General features: G+C 40.0%; 1 protein-coding gene across 1 annotated transcript; it reads left to right on the top strand.

The window, feature by feature from the left end:
• The first annotated feature begins 16,327 nt into the window (after window positions 1-16,327).
• On the top strand, window positions 16,328-23,054 carry LOC146631845 (uncharacterized). The gene is made up of 6 exons (XM_085353148.1): window positions 16,328-17,058; window positions 17,169-17,217; window positions 20,196-21,221; window positions 21,381-21,536; window positions 22,353-22,445; window positions 22,719-23,054. The coding sequence occupies exons 1-6, from the start codon at window positions 17,036-17,038 to the stop codon at window positions 23,028-23,030; spliced, it is 1,659 nt and encodes a 552-aa protein (XP_085209274.1). The 5' UTR covers window positions 16,328-17,035; the 3' UTR covers window positions 23,031-23,054.
• Window positions 23,055-24,724: the final 1,670 nt, after the last annotated feature.

Here is a 24,724-nt window from a genome sequence, read left to right as displayed (position 1 = left end):
GCAACCTGATAACTAATTTTAAACACACGGTAACACCCCCCTCCCCCCACTATGCAAATAAATCATCTGTTAGTGTAACTACAATGCCTTCATTTCAACAACAGAAATTTCAGATGCCTAGTTGAATACTTTGCTTTTCAAAAAATGCTAAATGTTTGCCATCATTCACAGGTGACCCACTAAAACGTTGCCGTCCTACAAAGGCGTGCATGAGCAATAGCAACCTCTAGTGGATCACGACATCTTGGTGTAGGGTGTCCGCTTGGTGGGAACACTGATTGAGAGACTGCCTTGGCTGCGGTGAGTTTGCGTCTGTGTGTCTGTGGGCGTGAGACAAATGAGTAAGTAAAGGGGGTTGACGGGGTGAGCATACATCAACAGTGTAACGTCTGCAGATACTGTAAAAGTGTGGGTGTGCGCCTGCAGAGCTCAGGAAGTTGTTAACACAGAAATGTAGCTGCAAGCTAAGTCTCTGTGTCCGTGTGTCTGTCTGTGTGTGTCTGTGTGTGTGTGTGTTGGCTCAAAGTGCGGTTATTGCTGTCTTGCTGTGTGTGTGAAATTTCTATTTAATTTCCAGTTGCTCTCATTAACGAGAGGATGTTGTTTAATGACGGCAACATGCAGCACTGCGCCGCAGTTGCGCACTGTTAATGAAAAACTAGCCTGTTGATACCCACACAACATCAGAACAGAGCTGCCATTGACATCTGCAGGTGTGAGATTCTAGGAACAGGCAGATTCAACATGTTAAAGTCCTCTGCCATGCAAATGCACTGTCATATATGTGTGCGTGTTTGATCATCGCACCTCTGCAGCACAGACTGATGAGAGCTGAATGCACTCATCTACAGAGACTGCCAGCTGTGATGCCATGTGAAGGCATGAATGATGCCTGGAAATTTCACTTCAATCAGATGCCGCTGCTTCCCCCTTTTCATCTTTTTAGCCAATCTTTCTCAGGGAATCTATAGAAGGAGATAAAAAACAAAAATAGGTGCCAGGCAAGGCAATTTTAAAGTATATGGCGCATATTATTATAAGTAAATCTATTCTTTATATTCAAAGGCACGAAGCAAAAAAGGAACATGCAAAGCAGACAGCATTATAGATGAGATGATACGTCAAAAAAAAGGGTGGGTGAACAAGAAAAACAGCACCCACCCACACCTAAGACAGTGCAGAAGTCCACATCGACCCTGCAGGCACATACAGAAGCAGTAAACAGTATCTAATCTTAAGCCCGATAAAAGAACGGTTTCTTTTTAAATGCAAATGAACACGTCTGAGTTTCTTTCTGATAAAATACTGAACATATTTATGTGTTAGGGCACATGAAGAATTTCAATGAACTCCTTCACCCTAAGGTCTTATGGTGACATTGTGCTATTGATACAAATAACTTTTTGTTAAGGGTTCACACCTGAAAATACAGTTTGGTTTACTAGCTTAGTTTCCAGCACAGTTACAAAATTCTTAAACAACTGGTTACACTCGAATAAAGTAAGAAGATTCTAATCATTTTCTAGCATCGCACACACTGCCAGGCTTAATATACATGTGATTAAAGGTGATACAGATTCATGATGGAGCGTGTAATTTTACTTCAGTTGGATATAATGACCATATGTCAGTTTAAAATGAAGAACCGAGGATGACCTAATGAGGAGAAAAAACAGATAGAAAAGTATGAATAATTGAATTCCTGCTTCACATGAGGCTAAATAAAGACACTAAAGTCATTAACACCTGGGCTTCATAATTGAACAAAACCAGACATTATAGGTAGCTAATTGTCAGGTATGAGCTTCACAATCAGTGACACCTGGCTCCCTGCAGCTTCCTGTGCAACATGGTATGCTATTTTTCCTATTAGCATCCTTCTTGAGACTCCTCATTGTTATAGAGGTTGCAAACCGGTGGTTTAACAGGGCACCTCTGATCAGAATGGATATAGAGTGAGACATCAAACTTCCAAAGCTATTCCACCATCAAAACCTGAGCCAAGGCAGAGGCACACTGATCACAGGTGGGTACAGCTATTGAGTACTTGCTGAAAAAAATTTTCATCATTAAAATACTCTCCAGTCCATTTCAAGAAGCTTCCAGCATGACGCAATCGCCAAGCATTTGTTTCTAGGATCGTAAGATCACACTTCTGCTTCCAGAACAACAAAACTTCTTGCATATCTGGATCAAGGTTTTTACATCCTGTGGACTGCATAGATGCTGATTTAATAAGACAACTATTCTTTTAACTCAAAGTCAGAGGAGATGAAGTGAGCTGCCTGGCACTGTGAAGCATTCCCAATTTTGGATAAAGAGAAAAGACTAATAAGTGCAAGCTGTACACCTGCGGCCCAACAGGTAATTGCCAGATCCAACAGGACCCACTTAACCCTTAGTGGATCCCAGTGTATTTGATCCCAAGGACAATTTTTTTTTCGAACTGTTTAAACAATGCAGTATAAGAAAAGCAATCCCCCATAATGATAAGATAAAAGCAAAGCAAGGCCAATCATTGCCCATGAGGCTAAACATGGGCCCATACAGTGGGGCAAAAAAGTATTTAGTCAGCCACCGATTGTGCAAGTTCCCCCACTTAAAATGATGACAGAGGTCAGTAATTTGCACCAGAGGTACACTTCAACTGTGAGAGACAGAATGTGAAAAAAAAATCCATGAATCCACATGGTAGGATTTGTAAAGAATTTATTCGTAAATTAGGGTGGAAAATAAGTATTTGGTCACCTCAAACAAGGAAAATCTCTGGCTCTCACAGACCTGTAATGTCTTCTGTACGAAGCTTTTCTGTCCCCCACTCGTTACCTGTATGAATGGCACCTGTTTGAACTCATCATCTGTATAAAAGACACCTGTCCACAGCCTCAAACAGTCAGACTCCAAACTCCGCCATGGCCAAGACCAAAGAGCTTTCGAAGGACACCAGGAAAAGTATTGTAGACCTGCACCAGACTGGGAAGAGTGAATCTACAATAGGCAAGCAGCTTGGTGTGAAAAAATCAACTGTGGGAGCAATCATCAGAAAATGGAAGACATACAAGACCACTGATAATCTCCCTCGATCTGGGGCTCCACGCAAGATCTCATCCCGTGGGGTCAAAATGATCATGAGAACGGTGAGCAAAGATCCCAGAACCACACGGGGGGACCTGGTGAATGACCTGCAGAGAGCTGGGACCAAAGTAACAAAGGTCACCATCAGTAACACACTACAACGGCAGGGAATCAAATCCCGCAGTGCCAGACGTGTTCCGCTGCTGAAGCCAGTGCATGTCCAGGCCCGTCTGAAGTTTGCCAGAGAGCACATGGATGATACAGCAGAGGATTGGGAGAATGTCATGTGGTCAGATGAAACCAAAGTAGAACTTTTTGGTATAAACTCAACTCGTCGTGTTTGGAGGAAGAAGAATACTGAGTTGCATCCCAAGAACACCATACCTACTGTGAAGCATGGGGGTGGAAACATCATGCTATGGGGCTGTTTTTCTGCCAAGGGGACAGGACGACTGATCCGTGTTAAGGACAGAATGAATGGGGCCATGTATCGTGAGATTTTGAGCCAAAACCTCCTTCCATCAGTGAGAACTTTGAAGATGAAACGAGGCTGGGTCTTCCAACATGACAATGATCCAAAACACACCGCCCGGGCAACAAAGGAGTGGCTCCGTAAGAAGCATTTGAAAGTCCTGGAGTGGCCTAGCCAGTCTCCAGACCTCAACCCCATAGAAAATCTGTGGCGGGAGTTGAAAGTCCGTGTTGCTCGGCGACAGCCCCAAAACATCACTGCTCTCGAGAAGATCTGCATGGAGGAATGGGCCAAAATACCAGCTACTGTGTGTGCAAACCTGGTAAAGACCTATAGTAAACGTTTGACCTCTGTTATTGCCAACAAAGGTTATGTTACAAAGTATTGAGTTGTATTTTTGTTATTGACCAAATACTTATTTTCCACCCTGATTTACGAATAAATTCTTTACAAATCCTACCATGTGGATTCATGGATTTTTTTTTCACATTCTGTCTCTCACAGTTGAAGTGTACCTCTGGTGCAAATTACTGACCTCTGTCATCATTTTAGGTGGGGGAACTTGCACAATCGGTGGCTGACTAAATACTTTTTTGCCCCACTGTAGATATATAGGTCGTCATTGGTACAAAGTCAACAAAAGTGACAGTTTTTCCTTTGTCATTGACAGTTAATCTGTCTCCCCATCCTCACAGAGTCTGCGTGTCTATAGTTCTCTGTCCTTCCTTTCCGTTATTAATAATATTACCCCGTGATTGTATTTTCCATATGTAACATCAAACCTTATTCGCCACATCCTCACTCCCCATACCGCTGCTATCTTTGTTCATAGCCTTCTTACTTCTCTCCTGGATTACTGTGACTCCCTCTTCTTTGGCCTTCCTCACAAATGCCTTCTTAAGCTTCAGCGAGTCCAGAATTCAGCTGCCATATTATCACAAAGCCCACTTCCTGCTTGTAGGCAAGACAAGCAATAGAATTAGCTGCAGTGACATGAGGGTAAGGCTATTAGTCACCAACACAGCTCCAAAGTCCCAATCAAACAGTGTATTGTAATTAAGGTAAAAGGCAGTCCACAAGATTGAGAATTTGGAGGGAAGGAAAATCCACAGATGGATCTGGACAGCTAAAGAAGTCAGGAGGGAGCAGGAAACAGGATGGACATGAGTGCACCGTTTGATTAATGCCATTAAGTTTTTATAAATAATGTCCTTGGTGTTCTGGGAAGTAGTGAATACTGTGTCTGTCTGCAGTATGCATGTATGTGAAAACGTGTTATGTGTAAACTTCTTAACACACAGTGTTATGCCTATGAAACAACAGTTAACATGTCATGTCATACTTAACACTGGAGAATGTTTTAGAGATAACTTTTAAGGTGACACAGTTGAAAGAGGCAGCGTTTACAGTCTGAGAACTGTCCCGTTCACCTCCTCGTCTGTGCGTTTGCTGTAAAGTTAACAATCAGCAGTGTCGCTACTCCGTTAGTGTCTAATACAGTATTCCACAAAGGAAAAGAAACACTTTCCATGATTGCACCAAATGTTTAGTAGGCTGACTAATACATCAGTGCAGTGGTGCAGAATAAATACAAAGTATCCTACATATTTATAATGCCTGACAGACAGTTCAAAGAATGAACGAGCAGCTGTTGCTTATTTTTCCCAGAAGAATCATGACTTGTCATTTTACATTCATGAGGATTTTCTGCACTTTGTACTCAAAGAAGTATTATGTATTCCATATGTTCTTTTGTGACTAGTTCCAAATTTGCTGAAAGGCTTACACAAAGTTTTTGCTCTCTAAGCCGAGCTGCTAAGAATCTGAAATACACTGAATATATTATCTTCCAAAACATGTCACTCTGTGGATAAGAATTTTTATGACATCAATGCACGCCTATTGTAAGCGCCAGACGTCTGCTTTATATTTTTATTTACGATTGAGTTCGTGTTTGTTTTATAATTCATAGATTCATTACATAAGTCATCTTTTCAGGATTAATAAATGTGAAAATATATGTGTTTACATAAAGTAATTTTAAGTCACTGTTTTGGGATTGGAACCTAAAAGGGGGTACCTCTCACTTTAAGTGTGTAAGTGCAATAGTAGCATGAAACCCTGTGTGAGAGAGAAGGGGTGGAGCATGGACAGACAGGTTAGGAGTCTCACGGTTTTCTGACCGTGTGCACAGGTAGTTCTGGATAACTGCTATTTTTTGGAACTTTCATGCTTATTTAGGAAGGACTTCATTGTTACATCTTAAGTTTGTAATAAATAAACAGTCTTCAAATCATAATGCAACTGGAAGCATTTCTTTTGGAAACCAGGAACACACGTCAGCCATAGACTCCCTTTTTGAACTTGGTTTATTGGAAATTACCCTACACCTATGAAGTCCCCACCCTAGTGTGGATACTTAAGCTCTTCACTTATGATCTTCATTTTCAGACATACCATTGGCAGCGTTAGATAATGGCCACCATGCTGGACAGAATCGTTCTCATCTGCTCATAAATCCTTCCAATAATCTTTGCCTAAACCACAGCTAATCTTCCACATGCCCAGCTGCAGTTGACAAACAATGACGACAGGAGCACTCAAGAAGAGGAATTCCATGTTACTATTATTTAAAAGGCACAAACATTTGAGCTTTGATCGCTTTGCACTCAAGCACTCATCCTAATCCTCCAGTCTCTTTTCCGCCTTTGTTGGAAAACAGCTTCTGCTCCCATTTGGCTGATTTCATGCCCCCCCCACCCCCCACACACATCTCTAAATGTCCATGCTAGCATTAAGGAACCATCTGTGGCTGTGTTTCATTGGACACTGGCTCAAGGCTCTGATTTTTAAATAGAAGCAAAGGAAGACTTAGCCCTAAATGGAGCATCGTTAGGCTTTGGTAATATTTGTGGATATATAAGCATGAATGTTTGCATGCATTACAGGACAAACATATTTTAAATGAATACACACTAAGCATCAGCAAAGAGAAAAGAGGATGAGCTGTGAATTGGGAGAGCTTCTTTTACAGCAGGTCAGGTCATGTCAGGCTTAAACCAAACACAAGTACAGTATTTTCATATACAGAAAAGGTGGACTGGGACCTTGAGACCTCCTAACATTACTTACTGCCTTTTTAATTGCAGTTTGTCTTTGCACCCTGGGGAAGACATTTCAGAGCCCATAAAACCACAGAGAGAACATGCAAACTGTGTCCAGAAGACTGCAGGGTCGCACTACTTTATTTCTTCTCCCAGCTGCTCTTAAATTTATTCTGTATTACCTGATCGTCGTTTGGTGAAAAGGACTTTAGCACACAGGAGTCATTTAGCAAATGTAAAAACCTCTTTATACGCCATGAACTGAACGGTTTGTGTGCATGTGTGAAAGAGTTCAGAGAAATAAGCCCACTTCTTCTGGTGAGTGAGAGACGGCACATTTTTTCTGACATTTCTTGTGATGACATTTCCAGTCCGACCGCGAGGAAAGGGAATAAAGAGACAAAGAAATGTAAAAACAACACAATGTAGCAATTTGGCTGCTCGTCTCACAATGGGCTTAGGTAGCTGGTCTTGCTTTGCTCCGCTTTCACACGGGAAATAATTGGTGTGACCTGTGGGAATCCAGCATAGATCGATTATGTGTGTTTTTTGTGTCAGAGCGGTCCTGCTGCAGCCTGACAGGGGAAAAGGTCAGAGAGGCAGCTAATTGAGCAGGTACTCATTCGGTGGAAGACGGCGAGGCAGGGCGTCTGGGCACTAGGTGAAATTGACAAAGGAATTACAATTTTTACACCAATATATTTTGAATAGAACAATGTCTCTGTAAACACAACAGATCTTTGGTTTTGTTTCAGAAAGAATGAATGCATGTTCTACAGATGCACAGATACTGCTGGAAGATGAATTGTGTAATAAAATTCTGTAAGAAAATAGAAAAAGAGCTAGAAGTGACATTTGAGAACAAACAAAATGAGTTATATTAAAGAGGGTGTGAAACTTTATTTGTATAATCATTGGGGGGGAAACTGGTCTAGAGAAGAGTGCAATAAAAAATACTGTATATATAAATATATCAAACAATATATCATCTGCTGTTTGTTTCCATTTATTTTTAATCAAAAAGAAAATAGCTTACTCTGACTACTTCGGAGAGACAGAGATAAATACATTTCATTTTCACTCAGTGTGGGATAAAGAATACAGCTCACGGTCCATTATAATGATGTAGGGCATCGTTACCATTATCCTTACCCTAAACAGGTTACTTTTAATGGGATGCAATAATAATTCTCAGAGCACTTTCTTCTGATTGCACAAAGATAAAAGTTCTCCTTCCACTGACAAAGTAAAAAAAAAAAATCCCGAGCTACAATGCAGTCCTGATTGCTAAAAGCCAAGGCAGCAACCTCTGCTGGCATAATCAACCAACAGCTTCTCCCAGTGCCCCATAAATGCGCCTTTGTTCCTGCCTCCGAATTTAAGTCTCATTTTTCAGCATTCACTTCAAGGATCAGAGTTATGGAAGGAAACCTGCCTAAAACCAAAAACAAGCTCTGCACGGTCCCCCTGTGACCTACTGTTAAAACTGTGAGCCCTGAAAGGCTTATCCATTGAGCTTTGGAAAATGTTGAATCTTAATCATCTGTATAATTAATGCTGATTGCATTTATTCTGCTATATTTCAGGTGTTTGCTGTCAAAATTGCTGTTGATGTGACGGGGGAGATGTGAACAACTCCAATTGTTGGCACAGGTTAAAAAAGGGAAATGTACAAAGGAACAGCTCTCATCGTATGAATGGCACAAAAAGATTTCTAGTATTTAAAGGAGGGACTTGTGCTCTTGAGAAGAGCAGCAGTGTGTGTTCCTGACTTGCAATCCCAGTCTGATGGTCCGTGTGTCAGTAGTAAGCCCACGACTGAAGTCCAGATACCTCTCAAATAGGTTGAATTAGGATGAATTGAATATGGATGCTTTATAAGGATGAATTATGGCCACTCTGATGATGATTTTTAATCAGATATGGTATAGATTTCAGTGTAAATGTTACTGTTAGCTATGTGGAATTATCTTGTAGACCCACATGAGAGACATGGAAAGCGGAAATAAGTGGAGAACACGGCTGAAGACAACATACCAGAAATGGGAAAGGTGAAATTAATGCAAGACATAGAAAACAATTGGTACAAAAATAAAACAAGTACACAGACACAACTAAATGTAACAAGATCAACTTGACACAGGAGACACCGAAGGACAAAAACCGAGAGTAGAGATGCAAATGGGAACTTTTAGAACTTCCAGAAAGACGCAGTAACTAAGCCTAAGAGCAGAAGAATCAAATAACAAGACAAGCACAAGAAGTGGGTGTCAGTGAGAAAAATGTGCACCAACTGTAGCTGGCAGCCATGTCTAATTCTGGAGCAGAGTTAACCACACCCATGCTCACACATGATAGAGAGGAGGAATACACTCAAAAAAATCAACTAGGGCATGTGTTTGATTAACAAAGTAGTAATATGTTTACATCACATGAAGAAATCATTTTTATGCTCATTAAATGATTCATTCTTTTTTGTTGAATATAAATCAAAGAAAACTTTGATGAGTTAAATTCGTTCATGGCAATCCAATGAGAATGAGGTCCATCAAACCAAAGGCTCTGATAGCGTCATGTATTGCGCATGCTCCACGCCCACCGGATGCGGAAAGGTCCGTTGAGAAGTTAACGAGCGCACGTGGAGTTACTTCTTTGGCATACCTGATAGTGAGGTAAGTAATATTTCTTGATATATTTATTTAGGTTAGTGGAGTGAGAGATAAATACTATTAGTTAAAAATTTTTACCTGTGTAGTGTGGAGATTTATATATAGCAGGGAGGTTGTAGACCCAAACATTTTTCAAATGTAAGTCGGTGAATTTAATGTTTTTTTTTAAAAACTTAACCGGAGTCGCTAATTGTTGCAACAGAGCAAAAACTGATGAGGTTATTTTGGTAAGTTCGTTTTTTGTTTTTGTTTCTGTCGACTTTGAATGAGGTGTGTTTCATGGTTATCTGTATGGAACGCCAGGACTGCCATAATGAATTAATTAAATACACCATTAAATAATTAATTAAATGTGGCAATAATTAATTAAAATTGGAATTAATTAATCAAATAAATAGTTATGACACATGTAATTAATTAATTATTGACACATTTAATTAATTATTTATGTATTTCACATTTTAATTAATTATTGACACATTTAATTAATTATTTATGTATTTCACATTTTAATTAATTATTGACACATTTCATTAATTATTGACACATTTAATTAATTATTTAATGATATATTTATTTATTTCATTTTGGCAGTCTTGGCGCCTGGCTCTCATCATGAAATAATTTTATCTGTCAGCCTCACCCATCAAACTCAGGGGGCGGGGTTAACGCTGATCGAGTCAAAACCATTGCTTTGGCCTGGTGGCCATTGTTTCTAGCACACAACAACCGGCATGTGGAAGCTAACAGAACTGAGCTTTGAAAAACCCTGTTTGTGTGTTACCAAATACCGTTTTAATATTTTTTTAGCCGAGAATGTAGTGGTTTAATCTTCATGTGTCTGGTCGGTTTGTCAAGATACAGCCTCTTTGCAAAAGTGTTTCGATGATTTCGGAGATGTCGTCCCAGTCTCACGGCAAAGCGTGGGATAGACCCGCTCGCCTCGCAAGCAATCCCACCGACAAAGCGCAGGCCCCGGTACACAGCTGTAGTAACCCCCGCTGACTTCTTTTACTGAGGTTATATTTATCGGTGTTTTATTTCCTGATGTTCTTATGTGTCCTACGTGTTTCAGTCGCCAATTCTGAATTATAACTAACATTAAAAACATGTTTAAGGAGGAGAGAGAGCAAATAAATCTGTTTAACATCTGATCTTTGGGTTTTTGTTCAGTAATCAGCGTGACCTGTGTATAAACACATAAAAGAGATAACGTTGGTGTTTCCGACATGTAGTAACTGCTGGCTTTAACTGTACAAAGGTTGTTCGACACTATGAAACACATACAGACTTCATGATGTTCGGCTAATATTTTTATTGTGAATATTAATCATGCTGACCTCGCTCTGTACACCACGCAGCGAGGTCAGCATATCCACGATATCCTCAGCTCCATGAGTTAACACAAAGTTTCCCAGCTGACTATCTAACTGCCAACTATTCCAGAGACGTGAAAATATACAGCATAAAGAAAAGTGTAAGAGACTCAGCAGCAGATTAGAATAACAGTTATACATTTAATAAATCACCAAATGAATCCAAGAAACGAGCAAACCTGTTCCGACAATTTGAATTTGTATTCCCTCAGCTGCAGACTCGCTGCTGTTTAAATGTTTGAAAAGGAAGATTAGATATAAAAAACGTCAAACATAGACTCAGTCTGCCTTCACATTTGATATGAGGCCAGCACGTATAGTGGCCTCAGCAGGCTATTACTGAAATACACGTGCTATATCATAAACTATGATATAAACAGGGAGGTCCTATTAACATGTTTAGTTTTAAAGGACACCTTCCTGCCTTTAGTCTCATTCATGAGCAGTATTAGTTTTCTTCTAACATCCAGAAGTCTGCACAATGTGTTTCATAGTTTGTAACAAGCCTTTGACAGGTAAACATAACATGACCGAAAAAGCAAAAAAAAAGAAAAAAAAAAGAGAGAGAGTGTTGACATAAGAAGAGAAAATTCTCTCAATTATGGAGACAGACAAATGGTTCATTTATGTTTGATGTGTGTTTATTCCTCCCTAAATATCGTCGGTGAAGTTCGCCATGCATGTCAGATTTTCCTGCGCATTTTTATACCTCTGCCAACAGAGAGAGAAAAAAAAATCACATTCTAACAGACAGCTGGTGCTTAGAATACAGTTGAATAACTATTAAAAAACAGATGATATTTAGATGATAGTTCAGTCTAACACATGTGCCAGTGAACCATTAAACGTCTGTGAAACTATGCAGTTATGAAACGTAACTTTAACCTCAGCCAAACCGATTTGCTCAGTTGTAAATAAAACAGCGAAGTAAACGTGACCCGACAGACAGAACCTGAGTGAATGAAGTCCAGCGTTTAACCACTGAGAGCTAAAACTCAGCTGAGGTTTCAAAGCTGTGTGCTGGTGATTGGACATCAGCCGCTGATAAAGCTGTTCGCCTATAAAGTGCTCTGTAAGGAAACGAGCTCCAGCAGCTCTGCGCTCGGGGAAAACACTATATTTACTTATCTTGTGCAGAAAAATGCGCTGACATTGCGTTATATCGAGCACCGGCTGCCCAGTTAAACTGTGACTATCACCAGGGCCCTGTTTCAGGAAGCCGGTTTGGAAAACTCAGAGTGAAAAACGACACTCACGGTTGAGTAACCCCGAACTGTCCAACTCGGAATATTCCGTTTCAGAAAGGCTGATAACAATTAGTTCAGTCAACGCGGAGTTGCTTTAACCCCAAGTGAAGCGCGCGGACGAGGATACATAAAGCCCTGATAAGCGGAGCACAGATTAAGCGAGTCACCATGGAGACGGAGGGAAAGAAGGCGCGGTCAATGTATTTCACAGCGCTTGAGGCCGAAATTCTGATGGCAGCATATGCCGATAACATGCAAATTCCGCGGAAAAAAGTAACACAGCCACAGCTGCAAAAGAAAGGGAGCATGCATGGCAAAACATAGCCGACAGAGTCAATGCGTGAGTGTTAATTTAAACATTGATCGAGGGATTTCCACCCATTTAACACGTTATTTTATCATATGTTATTTTATTTGTTATTTTATACATTTTATTTTGTGATGTGATGTGAGCGCAGGTGCAACCCAACAGGCCCCAAACGTGCCTGGCAGCAAGTAAAAATGAAATATAAAAATATAGTCCAAACAGGTAAGGTGTAATTGTATCATGGGCCATAGTGCTTGGTCTGTTTGTCCGATGTAAATCAATTGCAGTTAGAGGCTACATTAATTTTCTTTCTGTAAGCACTTATTGAAATTATCTGAGCACATTACAAGTACATATTTGCTTACTCTGTATGCTCAAATGTGGCCCGTTATAGCCAACAGAAAAAAGCGGAGGCCCGAAAAACAGGTGGGGGTCCTCCACCACCACCACTCACAGAGGCTGAGCAGTTGGCCCTCAGCCAAAACAGTGGGCGCCCTGTGGCCAAAGGCATCTCTGCGGGGACATCCTCTGAGGCAATAACCCCGCAAGACACAAGTGCCTACATAAGGGGTAAATTCAAAATAATACATGATGTGCATACATCCTTTCTTCACAGTCACCTTTGCAGTGCGACATATTCATTTGATAAACTCTCAGCCTTGGTTGTCTTTGAGAGCATAATGACAATGAAGTGTAAGGTGCTTGGTATGTTTGTTAATTGCCATTTGGTCCCTTGTAAGTTATAAGTGACCTGTATAAACCTCATATTCTATCAGTTGATGGTGGTGGTGTACTGCATCTGGTGCAGCCTCCTGTTGAGCCAGACCAACATGCAGTTGTGAGTAATACTCCACAGATTATATGAGTTTACAGTAGAACAGCAATGTTGTCTATTTCTTTACTACAGGAAAATAATGAAGAAACATTGACAGCTGTTACAGAGGAGGAAGCAACAGAGACACTTTATGAGGTTTACATCTTTTAATACTTTGTGTACAGGAAACACAGGCGACCAATAAAGCCAGTTGAACAAAAATCTGTTTATTCTTCTTTCAACATGTTGAGGTGATGGGTCAAAAGAAATGATTGTGACATATGGTGTCTCTGACTGCTCTTCCATCTTGTATGTCCGTGGGAGGGTCAGGATGTTCATGGTTTGGATCACTGCTGATGTTTGGTTCAGAAGGACAGTGTTCTCCTCTAATTGTGGCAATGTTGTGAAGAATCACACATGCCACAATAATGTCACATGCCCTTTCTGGGGTGACCCTGAGTCTTTGCAGGCACTGGAACCGGGCCTTAAGCATTCCGATAGTCATTTCAATTCTGGCTCTTGTCCTGCAATTAGCCAGATTATATCGCTGCTGTGGGCCCGGTTCAGGGTCAGAGTAAGGGGTAAGCAAATAGGGTAAACATGGATACCCCCTATCACCAAGCAAGTAGCCAGTGAACTCTCCTAAGACAGAAGGATACACTTCAGTTCAAATGTCCCTGAAGCAATTGGTCTTTATATATTTTAAAGTATTCTCAACTCACCATGTCCAAATTTTGTGCTCAGTGTACATTCACGGAATATTTGTGAGTCATGGACAGAGCCTGGCCACTTGGCTTCCACATTTGTGATAATGTTGGCAGCATCACATATGATCTTCACAGTGCAGAGAACACAAATTAGCATCCATTACTATAATGAAATGATTTGTTAGTTTGACATGCTACAGGGAACTATGTACCTGTACATTAATGCTGTGGAAAGACTTCCTGTTCACATAGTCTCCTTCATTTACTGAAGGAGCAATGATTGGAATGTGAGTGCCATCTGTACAGCCAATCACGCCTGGGAACCCTGAAAATAAATGTGCAATTTAAGTAGTAGTCCAAGTATCACCACATCATACATTAAGTTTTGGTCATCCTGATACCTGCAATTTTGTGGCATCCCTCTTTGATAAATCTTGTGGGTCTATGACCGGGGAACACCACAGACGAGTACAGGAGACGTTTCAGTGCAACTGTAACATTCCTGACTGCCCGACAGACGGTAGCCTTGGAAACGTGCTCAGCGTCACCAATATTATACAGAAAGCTCCCGTTTGCAAGAAACCGAAGTGCAATACAAATAATATGCAATGAACTGAGAGCATGTCCGCGATGTGTCACATGCGTAATATATGGCCTGAGGATGTTATCCAAATAAATTATAGATTGTGCTGAGAAACGGTAACGTTCGCACAGAAAATCATCAGGAAATGATAAAATGTCCAAACGCGCTCTGATCACTCTCTCCCGGCGGAGAGCTCTGCGGAGAATTTGGGCTTCACGATCTACTGGCTCTTCAAGGAAGTGGCACGCCATGTCCGACACTTCCTACTGTCAGGTTTCCGACAAAGGGGCGGAGACAGTCAGGGTTAGTTGTAGTAAACCTGCTAGGGGGCAGGTTAGCTTCACGGAGTGTGTCGTCATAGTGACTCACTCAGGCTGCAGCTGAACTCGCTTTGTGAAACCGAAAACCCAGAGTTTTCGTTAACTCAGGGTATACTTACTCAGTTTTTCCACTAAACCGGCTTCCTGAAACAGGGCCCAGGTAACTAGGCGTGTTTCTTGAATTAGCAGCAGGTGTTAAACAGCTGACAGATGAGGAGGAGGATGCATGCAGGTAAACTGAGGGTCTGTTGAGCTGATCGCTGGTTTCGTGAGAAAAATGTCAGCTCGTTCTTTATGTTACAGAAGCACAGAGACACAAGACCAGGCGGAAAGAGACGATCGTTCGGTGAAAATGAGAATCTGCGAATGCAACATGTGGAACACGGAGAGTGGAATATGTAAACAAACCGGTTAACGTAACCCCCTCGGTGCACTCTGCATGCTAACTGTTAGCAGAGCTAGTGAAATCTCTGAAAACATCTGAGCACTTTTGCAAACATGTTCTATGTTGACAACCTGACCAGACATACGTCGCGACATTCGCGGCTAAAACACTGTTAAAAGTGTAGCTGGTGACAGAAAAACGGGGTATTTTAAAACTACACCACCACCATTGCTGCTTGTGATTTGATCTGCATTCTGGGATAACTGGCTGCCCCAAGTCTACACAAGCAATCGATTTTCTAGGATCGACCTGTTTTGACTTACTTTGCACGGCAACCAATCAAATGTTAGAGAAGCTGCATGGGCAGCGTTAACCCCGCCCCCTGAGTTTGATGGGTGAGGCTGACAGATAAAATTATTTCATGACGAGAGCCAGGCGTCAGGACTGCCAAAATGAAATAAATAAATATATCATTAAATAATTAATTAAATGTGTCAATAATTAATTAAATGTGTCAATAATTAATTAAAATGTGAAATACATAAATAATTAATTAAATGTGTCAATAATTAATTAATTACATGTGTCATAACTATTTATTTAATTAATTAATTCCAATTTTAATTAATTATTGCCACATTTAATTAATTATTTAATGGTGTATTTAATTAATTCATTATGGCAGTCCTGGCGTTCCATATATCTGCGTTGGTAGGACTGTTTTTCTTCTCTGGAGTTAGCTAACTTTGAAGAGCGGGAAAGCCGCGTAGAGCCGTAACGTCTTCGCATATAGCTCCATGAATGAAGGGTTACTTTCTGCTTAACCGGAGTTGGTGATTGTTGGTAGTAGTGGTAAGACTGACCGACATGGTTTTGGTGATTTTATGAGTGTTTTATGATGCTCTATCTAAAATTCCTGTTTTTGTCAGTGGAGTTTAGTCGCGGGCAACCGCATTAACTGGATTGATGAAAGGTTTAATTCAACTAAACCAGCGTTTAGGGGAGTTAATAACAAGGAGTAAGATAAAATCTGTCACAATAATTGCATGTGCATTTTCTTTTTTTGTAATATATTCACTTAATTTTTGAATTCAGAATGATTTAGGTGGATAATTGTTTGGGTTATAGTTTCTCTGGTGCTCTGCATTAGGCTGACTAACGGTGCGTTCACACCGAACGCGATAGATGCCCCTAGCTGATCTCGTGCACATTTGTATGGCAAGCCATTAGTGCCATAAATCATACATTTGCACCTCGAAGCGCGTCCAGCATGAACTGGTCGAGGTTTATATGCAATTTTCACGCGTATGAAGAAGAGATCTGGGAGGAAGTAGTGCCAGACGGTATGTTATTAAAATGGCAGCTGTCAATCTAGCGTTTGAAGAAAGAGTCTCCCTTCTCTATTTGCTGTGGAGAGCAGAGCAGTGCCTAAAGGACGTCCTCACTGTACCTGGGTCCATCAGGTCTTCCACAAGCGTGAGCAGTTTGGTGAGTTTCACCACTTGCTCCAGAAGCTCCGTCTGGATGACGGCCGCTTTCAGCTGTACCACCTTCTGTCCCTTGCCGAGTTTGAGAAGCTGCTGTCCCGCAGATTTTACCAACTCGAGCGGTAGACGTGATAAGCGCGAATGCACAAAATGCACCACACAAACTGCAGTGCGTATTTTACTTCGCGCTTCAAAGGCGTCAGTCGTGTGAAGTAGGCAGAAAAGCGTTTTCTCAATGCAAATCTGCTTCCGAAGTTTAGCTGGACCCCCAGTCGCGCTTCATCGTGCTCCTCCATTGACTTTACATGTAAACCTGAAGCTCTGGTCGCGTCTATCGCGTTCGGTGTGTACGCACCGTAACAGTCTTCACATTTCACAGTATGTAGATATTAACACAAATTTGTCAGAGTAATAACTTTGTTTTAATTAATTTCTCTCCCCAGAAATACATCACAAAATAAAGCCACATTCCCATGCTCTGAGATTCTTATGCACCTCCTCAACAATACATGGTAAGTTCATGTTTGCCTTATTATTATTATGTTATTTATTTATTTTTTTTGGATGATGCAGAAGTTTAATCTCCTTGACGTTTTCTAATGCATATTTCATTTTTTATCAGTGACGTGTATGTGGCAGTGCAAGCATTGTGTTACCAGAGAGAGCAGCAGGTACAAATTACTTCAACATTATAAACTACATCATCATTACGGAATAGGTCAACATTATCTGTGCATATATGTTAATTGTCCGTGCACATTTAAGACTTGGAGTGGACTGAACACTCATGTCTATAAAGCTCATTCATCTCAGTTTACACAGACAGCTTCAAGTTCAGTAACTTTTAAATGTGAGTTATGTGACTGCAGTGACGTCTTCTCTGAGAGAGATTTTTTTGTCCATATTGGAACACATCTGCGAAGTAACGAGACAGTTAGTTGTGTGTTTCTTGGTTGCCCTTTCAAGACAAATATTTACAATACATTTTATACACACAAAAAGAGGAAGCATCATCCACACACACTTAAAGATTTTAAAGCCAGTGTAGTTACACGTGTGGACCCAGTTCAAGTGATAGAGTCCTCTGATAATGTAAGGGCTAGCTGTTCTGAAGATGTATCCTATGGTGAATTTGAAAGTGAGTCAGTGACAGAATGTGATAATAGTGCTGTTGAAAATCAGCCCGAACTAATTGAACGGAAATTAGCAGTAATATTGTTGAAATTGGAACACATATTTCATGTTCCAGCAAAAGGATTAGATGAGTTCTTAGAGGAGTTAGTTTTTCTGTTGAGTTCAGCTAGTGTACCTCTGACAAAACGTACAATTACAGAAATTTTTAAGAGCCATAACCTCCATATTAGTCAGGCTGTTATTGAAGAGCTTGCAAATTCTGTATGTGTTTCTAACCCTGTGGCTAAAATATTGGGAAAGTGTGGCCCTCTTGCCACTCCTTATAAAAGAAAACTATACTACATACAAAATTTTAGGGTTGTAGAGCCTGTTGAGTATTTTTTATCGATAGACCAAAGGAAGTCATTTCAGTACATCCCTTTATTACAGTTATTGCAGGAAATATTGAGTCACAATAAATTGCTGGATAGAGTGATTGAAGAACAAATAGCTCAAGAAAATAGAGAGAATCTGAATGGTGATCAGAGGGTTTACAGATCTTTTCGAGATGGGGAGCATTATAAAAGAAATAGCTTTCTAGATGGTGAGAAGTTGAGAATTTCTATTAACCTTTATATTGATGATTTTGAGGTTTGTAATCCTCTTGGGACCTCACGGAAAAAGCACAAGCTTTGTGGTGTATATTGGGTCTTGGGCAATTTACCACCTGGTTCTCATTCAGCCCTTTCATCCATTTATTTGGCAATCCTTTGCAAGAGTGAAGATTTGAGGACATTTGGGTTTGAAAAAGTCTTTGATCCACTTTTGAGAGATCTGGTAACTTTGGAGCAACATGGTGTGTTCATCAGTCAGTTGAACGAGTGTATTAAAGGAACTGTGAGCTGCGTCATAGCTGACAACCTAGGAGCCCATGGGCTGGCAGGTTTTGTGGAAAGTTTTTCTGCTGAATACATATGCAGATTCTGTACAGCTAAAAAATCTGAAATAAAGTCAGTGACTGCTGGTGATTTTGAGCATAGAACACTGGAACTTCATGAATTCCATTTGAAGCGTGCACAAGAAACAGCAAGTGCTTGTTGTGGAGTTAAGCGAGATTGTATTTTGAGTAAGAATCTGAGCCATTTTCATGTCACTGCAGGCTACCCTCCAGATGTAGCACATGATCTGCTAGAGGGCATAATACCAGTGGAGCTTGCGCATTGTTTTTCTTTTTTAATCTCTAAAAAGTATTTCACCTTAGAAAAACTTAACAACTTGATCCAAAATTTTGAGTATAAATGGGCAGATAAAACCAACCGGCCTCATGCAATTCCCCAGACTTTCTCATTAAAAAAAAATATTGGTGGAAATGCACATGAAAATTGGTCTCTGCTTCGTTTGTTGCCTCTAATTATTGGTCCACTTGTTCCAGAGGATGAACCTGCATGGCATATTGTTTTGGATCTGGAGGACATTGTGGAGCTTGTTGTAGCCCCTGTCCAGTCTGATGAGTCGATTTCCTACCTTGAGTGTAAAATCAGTGAACATCGCCAGAGATACCAAGAACTTTTTCCAAACAACAGTCTTCTCCCTAAACATCATTATTTGGAGCACTACCCTGCTCTGATTCGGCATTTTGGGCCTCTTGTCCACAAATGGACAATGAGATTTGAGGCGAAACATAGTTTTTTTAAACAAATTGCTCGCCATACAAACTGTTTTAAGAACATACCTGTTACACTTGCCAAAAAACATCAGCTCATGATTGCCTCTGACTTGCACTCTTCTGACCATAAGACACCTTTAATGGTAAATGTTGGCTCATCAGTACCAATTGATGTTCTGAAAAGTGATATCGCAGTAGCTATAAAGCAAAGATTACCAGATGAAACTGATGTCCATATTACAAAAAGCGTGTCATACAATGGCATGAACTGCAGCACAGGAATGATAGTTGTTCATGGGCAAATATTTGGTTTGCCAGAGTTTGCAGAAATTCTGCAGATTTTTATTTTGCATGGCAGAATATACTTTTTTGTAAAAAAGTTCTCTGCTTGGTATCGAGAGCACTTCAGAGCTTTTGAGCTTGACATGTCACATGCGAGAGAGGTGTCTCTGATTGAGCATGGGGAACTACTCGATGACTACCCGTTAGCTGCCTATTCAGTGGGAGGCCTGCGTCTGGTTACTCTGAAGAGACACACTAACTTGCAGGGTAAACAGGAGTGATGTTTGTAAGTATTTTCCCCCTATATCACCTGGCACAGTAAATAATACATCATACTTTGCAGACCAATTGCTACTTAATTTATTGAGAGTAGATTTCTTTTAAGCATCTTATGCAAGAATTGTCATTAATTAGAAGAATGCAAGACAAATCTGGAAAATGCACTATTCACTTCTCCAGTAAAAAAATTCCTCGAGGCCAAGGTGACATCATCAAATTATCGTTGACATTAGAATTTGTTACACACACTCGCACAATAGTCAATGAGTACATCTTTATTTATTTTTTAAATATTTGATATTTGTCCAGGTCAGCATGATGCCCCAGCCCATAAGACTGAGGATCATTCTCGGAGAAGATGATGCCAGGAAACTAATTTTACCAGCTGGGATATCAGACTCCATTGAGGAATTGTGTCAGGAAATAAAGACAAATTTTGGAGTGCAACAGGATTTTCGTCTTCAATATCAAGATCCTGATTTCGGAAATGATTTTGTAAATCTGACTGCGATCTCTGAAATTAATGATAAAGCAACTTTAAAGGTTGTATACTTGGATAGTGTGCAGTTGCAAAGTTTTACAGAAGATGGAGTGACATGTCAACCAGTGCGAAGTCCAACACATTCCTTTTCAAGCTCTTCAGACACAGACAATACAAGGCCCGTTTCATCGTCAGGTTCATCACCGTCTACAAGACTGTCAGTGTGGCCAAGTGTCTTCACAGTCCCTCATTTCAGCTATGAGGCTGAACTGCAACTTGAAAAGGCCAATGCTGAGTTCATTGCTGGTGGAACTCATTTGACCCCCTCACCAAAACTGAAATCCCACCTTTTAGAAAGGCTGGCTGAAGAAATAATAAAATTTAAAGTCTATCCAACTGACAATGACCTGAATGAAGTTGCAGAAGCCCTTGTCAAACAGCATCCTTGTCTGAGGGAGCAGGGATCCTTTAATGGCTGTTATGGTTGGAAAATTAGCCTCAAGTATAAAATGGCCAATGTCCGGACCAAACTGAGAGGCCTGGGCTGTGCTGAGGTGTTGGTAAATTCACTAAAGAACAAGGCCCAAGACAAAAGTAAGGCAGCATTGAATGTGAAAAAGCCTAGAAGAGCAGAAGTCAATTACTGTCCGCAGTATCCAAAAGGAGAAACCACTGACAGCCTGGAAAAAGAGAGAATTGCACTGCTTTCAGAGGTTCAGAAGAGAAACAATGACAATATAGTGACAATGAAAATGCAGAAGACTTTTTCGTACAGAAGGCAAGAAGTTATTCAAGGACAGCCCTTTATTGCAGATTTTAAAAGCAGATGGCCAGCTCTGTTCACCGAGAAAGAGGTGCATGTCCTATATGTCTAACTTTTAGAGTGTGTTTATGGTTGACCAGTTATTTCTTGCTTCACTAATATTGACATAACATAGTGATAAAACAGCTAATAATTCCTGGTATGTCCTTCCTCTGGTGCATATTATAAGTGCATTGTTCATGTTTTTCAGATTGACAAGGAATTCCTGCGCATATCGACAGTACCGCTGCTATCTAGATTCTTTTATGAGCTAGACTTGTACACTCCACGCATGATGGAGCTCTTTCGAGGCAAAGGTGGGGTGGCTGGCAGAAAAATGAGACACATCATGGTGGCCATCTCCAAGGTGGGTTAGATCTGTGCTTAAGAACTTTTTATGCCCATAATCTGGCAATTTTATGAGCAAAGATATCTATACATATGGTAGGCAAAAGTCCTAAGAGGTTTTCATATTTTATACAAATTATATAAGCATCAGTCTTATATTAATAAGTAATTGATAAAATCGTATGGTTAATTTTGATCAAAATGGGGAAAAAAACCCCAAAAAAAACATTAGTGTTGCCTCATTTTGTGTCTGATTTGGTTTAGACAGATGTTTTGAGGTGGCTGTAGCTCAGGTGGTAGAGCAGGTCAGCTACTAATCAGAAGCTTGGCGGGTTGGTCCCAAGCTCCTCCAGTGTGCATGCCAAATATCCTTGGGTAAGATACTAACCCCAAGTTGCTCACCGATGCATTCATCGGAGTGTGAATGTGTATGAATGTTAGACAGTAAGCACTAAACCCGGTGGCGCCAGTGTTCGACAGCCTCGACCTCTGTCAGTGCGCCCCAGGGTGGCTGTGGCTACAATGTAGCTTACCATCACCAGTGTGTGAATGTGTGTGTGAATGGGTGGATGACTGGATATGTAAAGCGCTTTGGGGTCCTTAGGGACTAGTAAAGTGCTATATAAATACAGGCCATTTAAACAGTTTAGAAAAAGTGATTGGGTGAATGAATTGTTGTATAAAGGCAGCTTTGAGTGCTCTGAGTAGAAAAACGCTATATAAGAACCAGTCTATTTACCATGTGGCCTTTTGGACTCTTCCAAACTAAGTATTCCTTTTTCAAACTGCTGCCTAAAAGTTAAATATTGTCATTATGGATTCCCTTTTTTCTTAGGATGACACAATACATACAAGACGAGCATGCATCCTGAAGTCCTTGTGTGTCTACCTGAATGAAGACCATGAGAAACTTGTGAAGGAATATACGGTCAGTTATATTCACAAGTTGTTCTGTGTTATGTAATTTGCTCCAGGAGTTATGGGTAATTTCGATATATGAAATGGTAAAATGTGACACCACGTGTGAATAAAAGATATTGCAATTGGTCCTTGTTTTGTTTCATGTCAAATTTCTGAGGTGTGAAACCAGAGACATAGAATTTAGTAAATATATCAGCATATTCACGCTGATTGCTGAATTCCTTTTTTTTTTTTTCATATGTAGACTCAAACAAATGTATTATTATATTTTACGTCACAGAACACTGAGGCCAACACTGAAGCCATGGAACAAACTGTGATGGGAGTGTATGTCATACATCAGGAGGGTGCGGAGCCTGGAGATGACCCAGAGAACATCGGTGTCCTGATTGAAGGCGTGGAGGTTCTCACTGGTTTGAGGAGCATTGCAATTGCTTGTGCTCTGTTATTTGGACTGATATACTGTCTGAACCTAAGCTACCCACCGGAGCTCAAATGCACTTTTGAAGTCTTGCAAAAGATTATCATGAAGCTGGATGGACAGAGGTTGTCATCCAAGGCACAGTTCCTAAAAAACAAGCTAATGGGGTGAATGAGCTTGAAACGGACTCATGCAAGCCAGATTTTTTTTTTTCAAGGTTTCTGCAATGCAAATATGTGTTTACTGTTTTAAAGTTTAAAATTGTAAGTTATAAAATGTTCATATAAACTATGTGGTTTGCTCTGTGGCTATTACACAAAGATTGTTCGTCCATAACTTAAAGTCTTATACACTTGAAGTGTAAACACTGATTTTTGCCAGATGGCAATTGTTACAAAGGCAAATGCACACTGGTTTTCACAAATTGTTTGAGTGGAGCAGTTATGCTCAAAATTGAATGTTTTCTCCACACGTTAAATAGCATAAAGTCACTATTAATGGATACAGCCTGATTAAATGGAGGACTAATGTATGCAAGCAACATAGTAATGTTGTAATATTATAGTAATGTTGAATGTTATGTCTGAGCTTTAAATTGTGTTAAAATTCATATTGTTGTTTGCAATGCATATTTTACTACATTTTACGAAAGTTGCTTTGGGGATAATATTTTTTGTCTGCAAACTATTCAACAGACTTATTTCATTTTTATTATTAGGGTTAGGGTTATTTTATTGTATTTTTTCTTTCAGTCAGCATGTCTTGATCTGGAAGTTCTGTGGTCTTGGTATGAGATCGTTAAAGGGGAGAAAGCTAGGCTGAACTGGGATCCTGCCAACTGTTTTAAGAATGTTCAAGCAAAATAAAAGATGGTTTTGCAAGTTATCATTTATGTATGTTTCATTAATTTAATTAAAAGTAATGTTTACATAAGCAATACAAACACTAACTGAAACATGATTGGTGTAAGTACTACAGACATAAATTACATTTGTTCATTCAACAAGATTAACATTGGTGAAACAAACAAATATTTTACTAGTTCATGTAACAAGACTGACTTTTGATGTGCCAAAGTGTTTAAACAATATAACATGAATTTAAATTAATTTAATTAGACTAACTTGGTACAAACATGTTAACTGAATAAAAATCAAATTAACTGAATGTTAATGTTTAAATTATGTTACACTTACAAACATATTTAGTGTTGAAACAACACAATCAAGATGGATTGATTTAACATGATTTGTTTAGATGGAATATAGGTGGCAAGATGAAATTAAGTTCATCCAATGAATTATTTTTTTGAGTGTAGATTTCCTTCTGCCTTCATGTTAGTATTAGTAGAAACATTGCTGTGCATGTATATAGCCACATAAAATCTCTATTGTGTTCTTAGTCTTGTCAATTTGGAGGAACTTAAACTACGACACACATCAGATGGCCCCGCCCTCCCTGAGCCTGGTTCTGCCGGAGGTTACTGGTTACTTCCTGTTAAAAGGGAGTTTTTCCTTCCCACTGTCGCCAAAGTCCTTCCTCATAGGGCGTCATATGGTTGTTGGGTTTTTCTCTGGATGTATTATTGTAGAGTCTACCTTACAATATAAAGCGCCTTGAGGCAACTGTTGTTGTGATTTGGCGCTATATAAATAAAACTGAATTGAACTGAATAACAGACACAAAACCAACAACAAAGATAACCTACTATTATTTAAGATTTGATGACCCTTCATAACAACATGCATTTTTATCAACATTTAGACTTAAAATGCTTAGCTCGGTCTTAAACATAGTGAAATGAACTAAATTCTACACATGTGCATACATTACTGACTGGAGAAGCTACACCCAGAATATACACA

This window comes from Diplotaxodon limnothrissa, linkage group LG5 (genome assembly GCF_057381915.1).
Source record: "Diplotaxodon limnothrissa isolate DT_005_m linkage group LG5, D_limnothrissa_male_GT1.1, whole genome shotgun sequence".
Classification (NCBI taxonomy): Eukaryota; Metazoa; Chordata; class Actinopteri; order Cichliformes; family Cichlidae; genus Diplotaxodon; species Diplotaxodon limnothrissa.
Note: the sequence above shows the minus strand (reverse complement) of the source record. Positions and strands in the feature narration are given on the sequence as shown.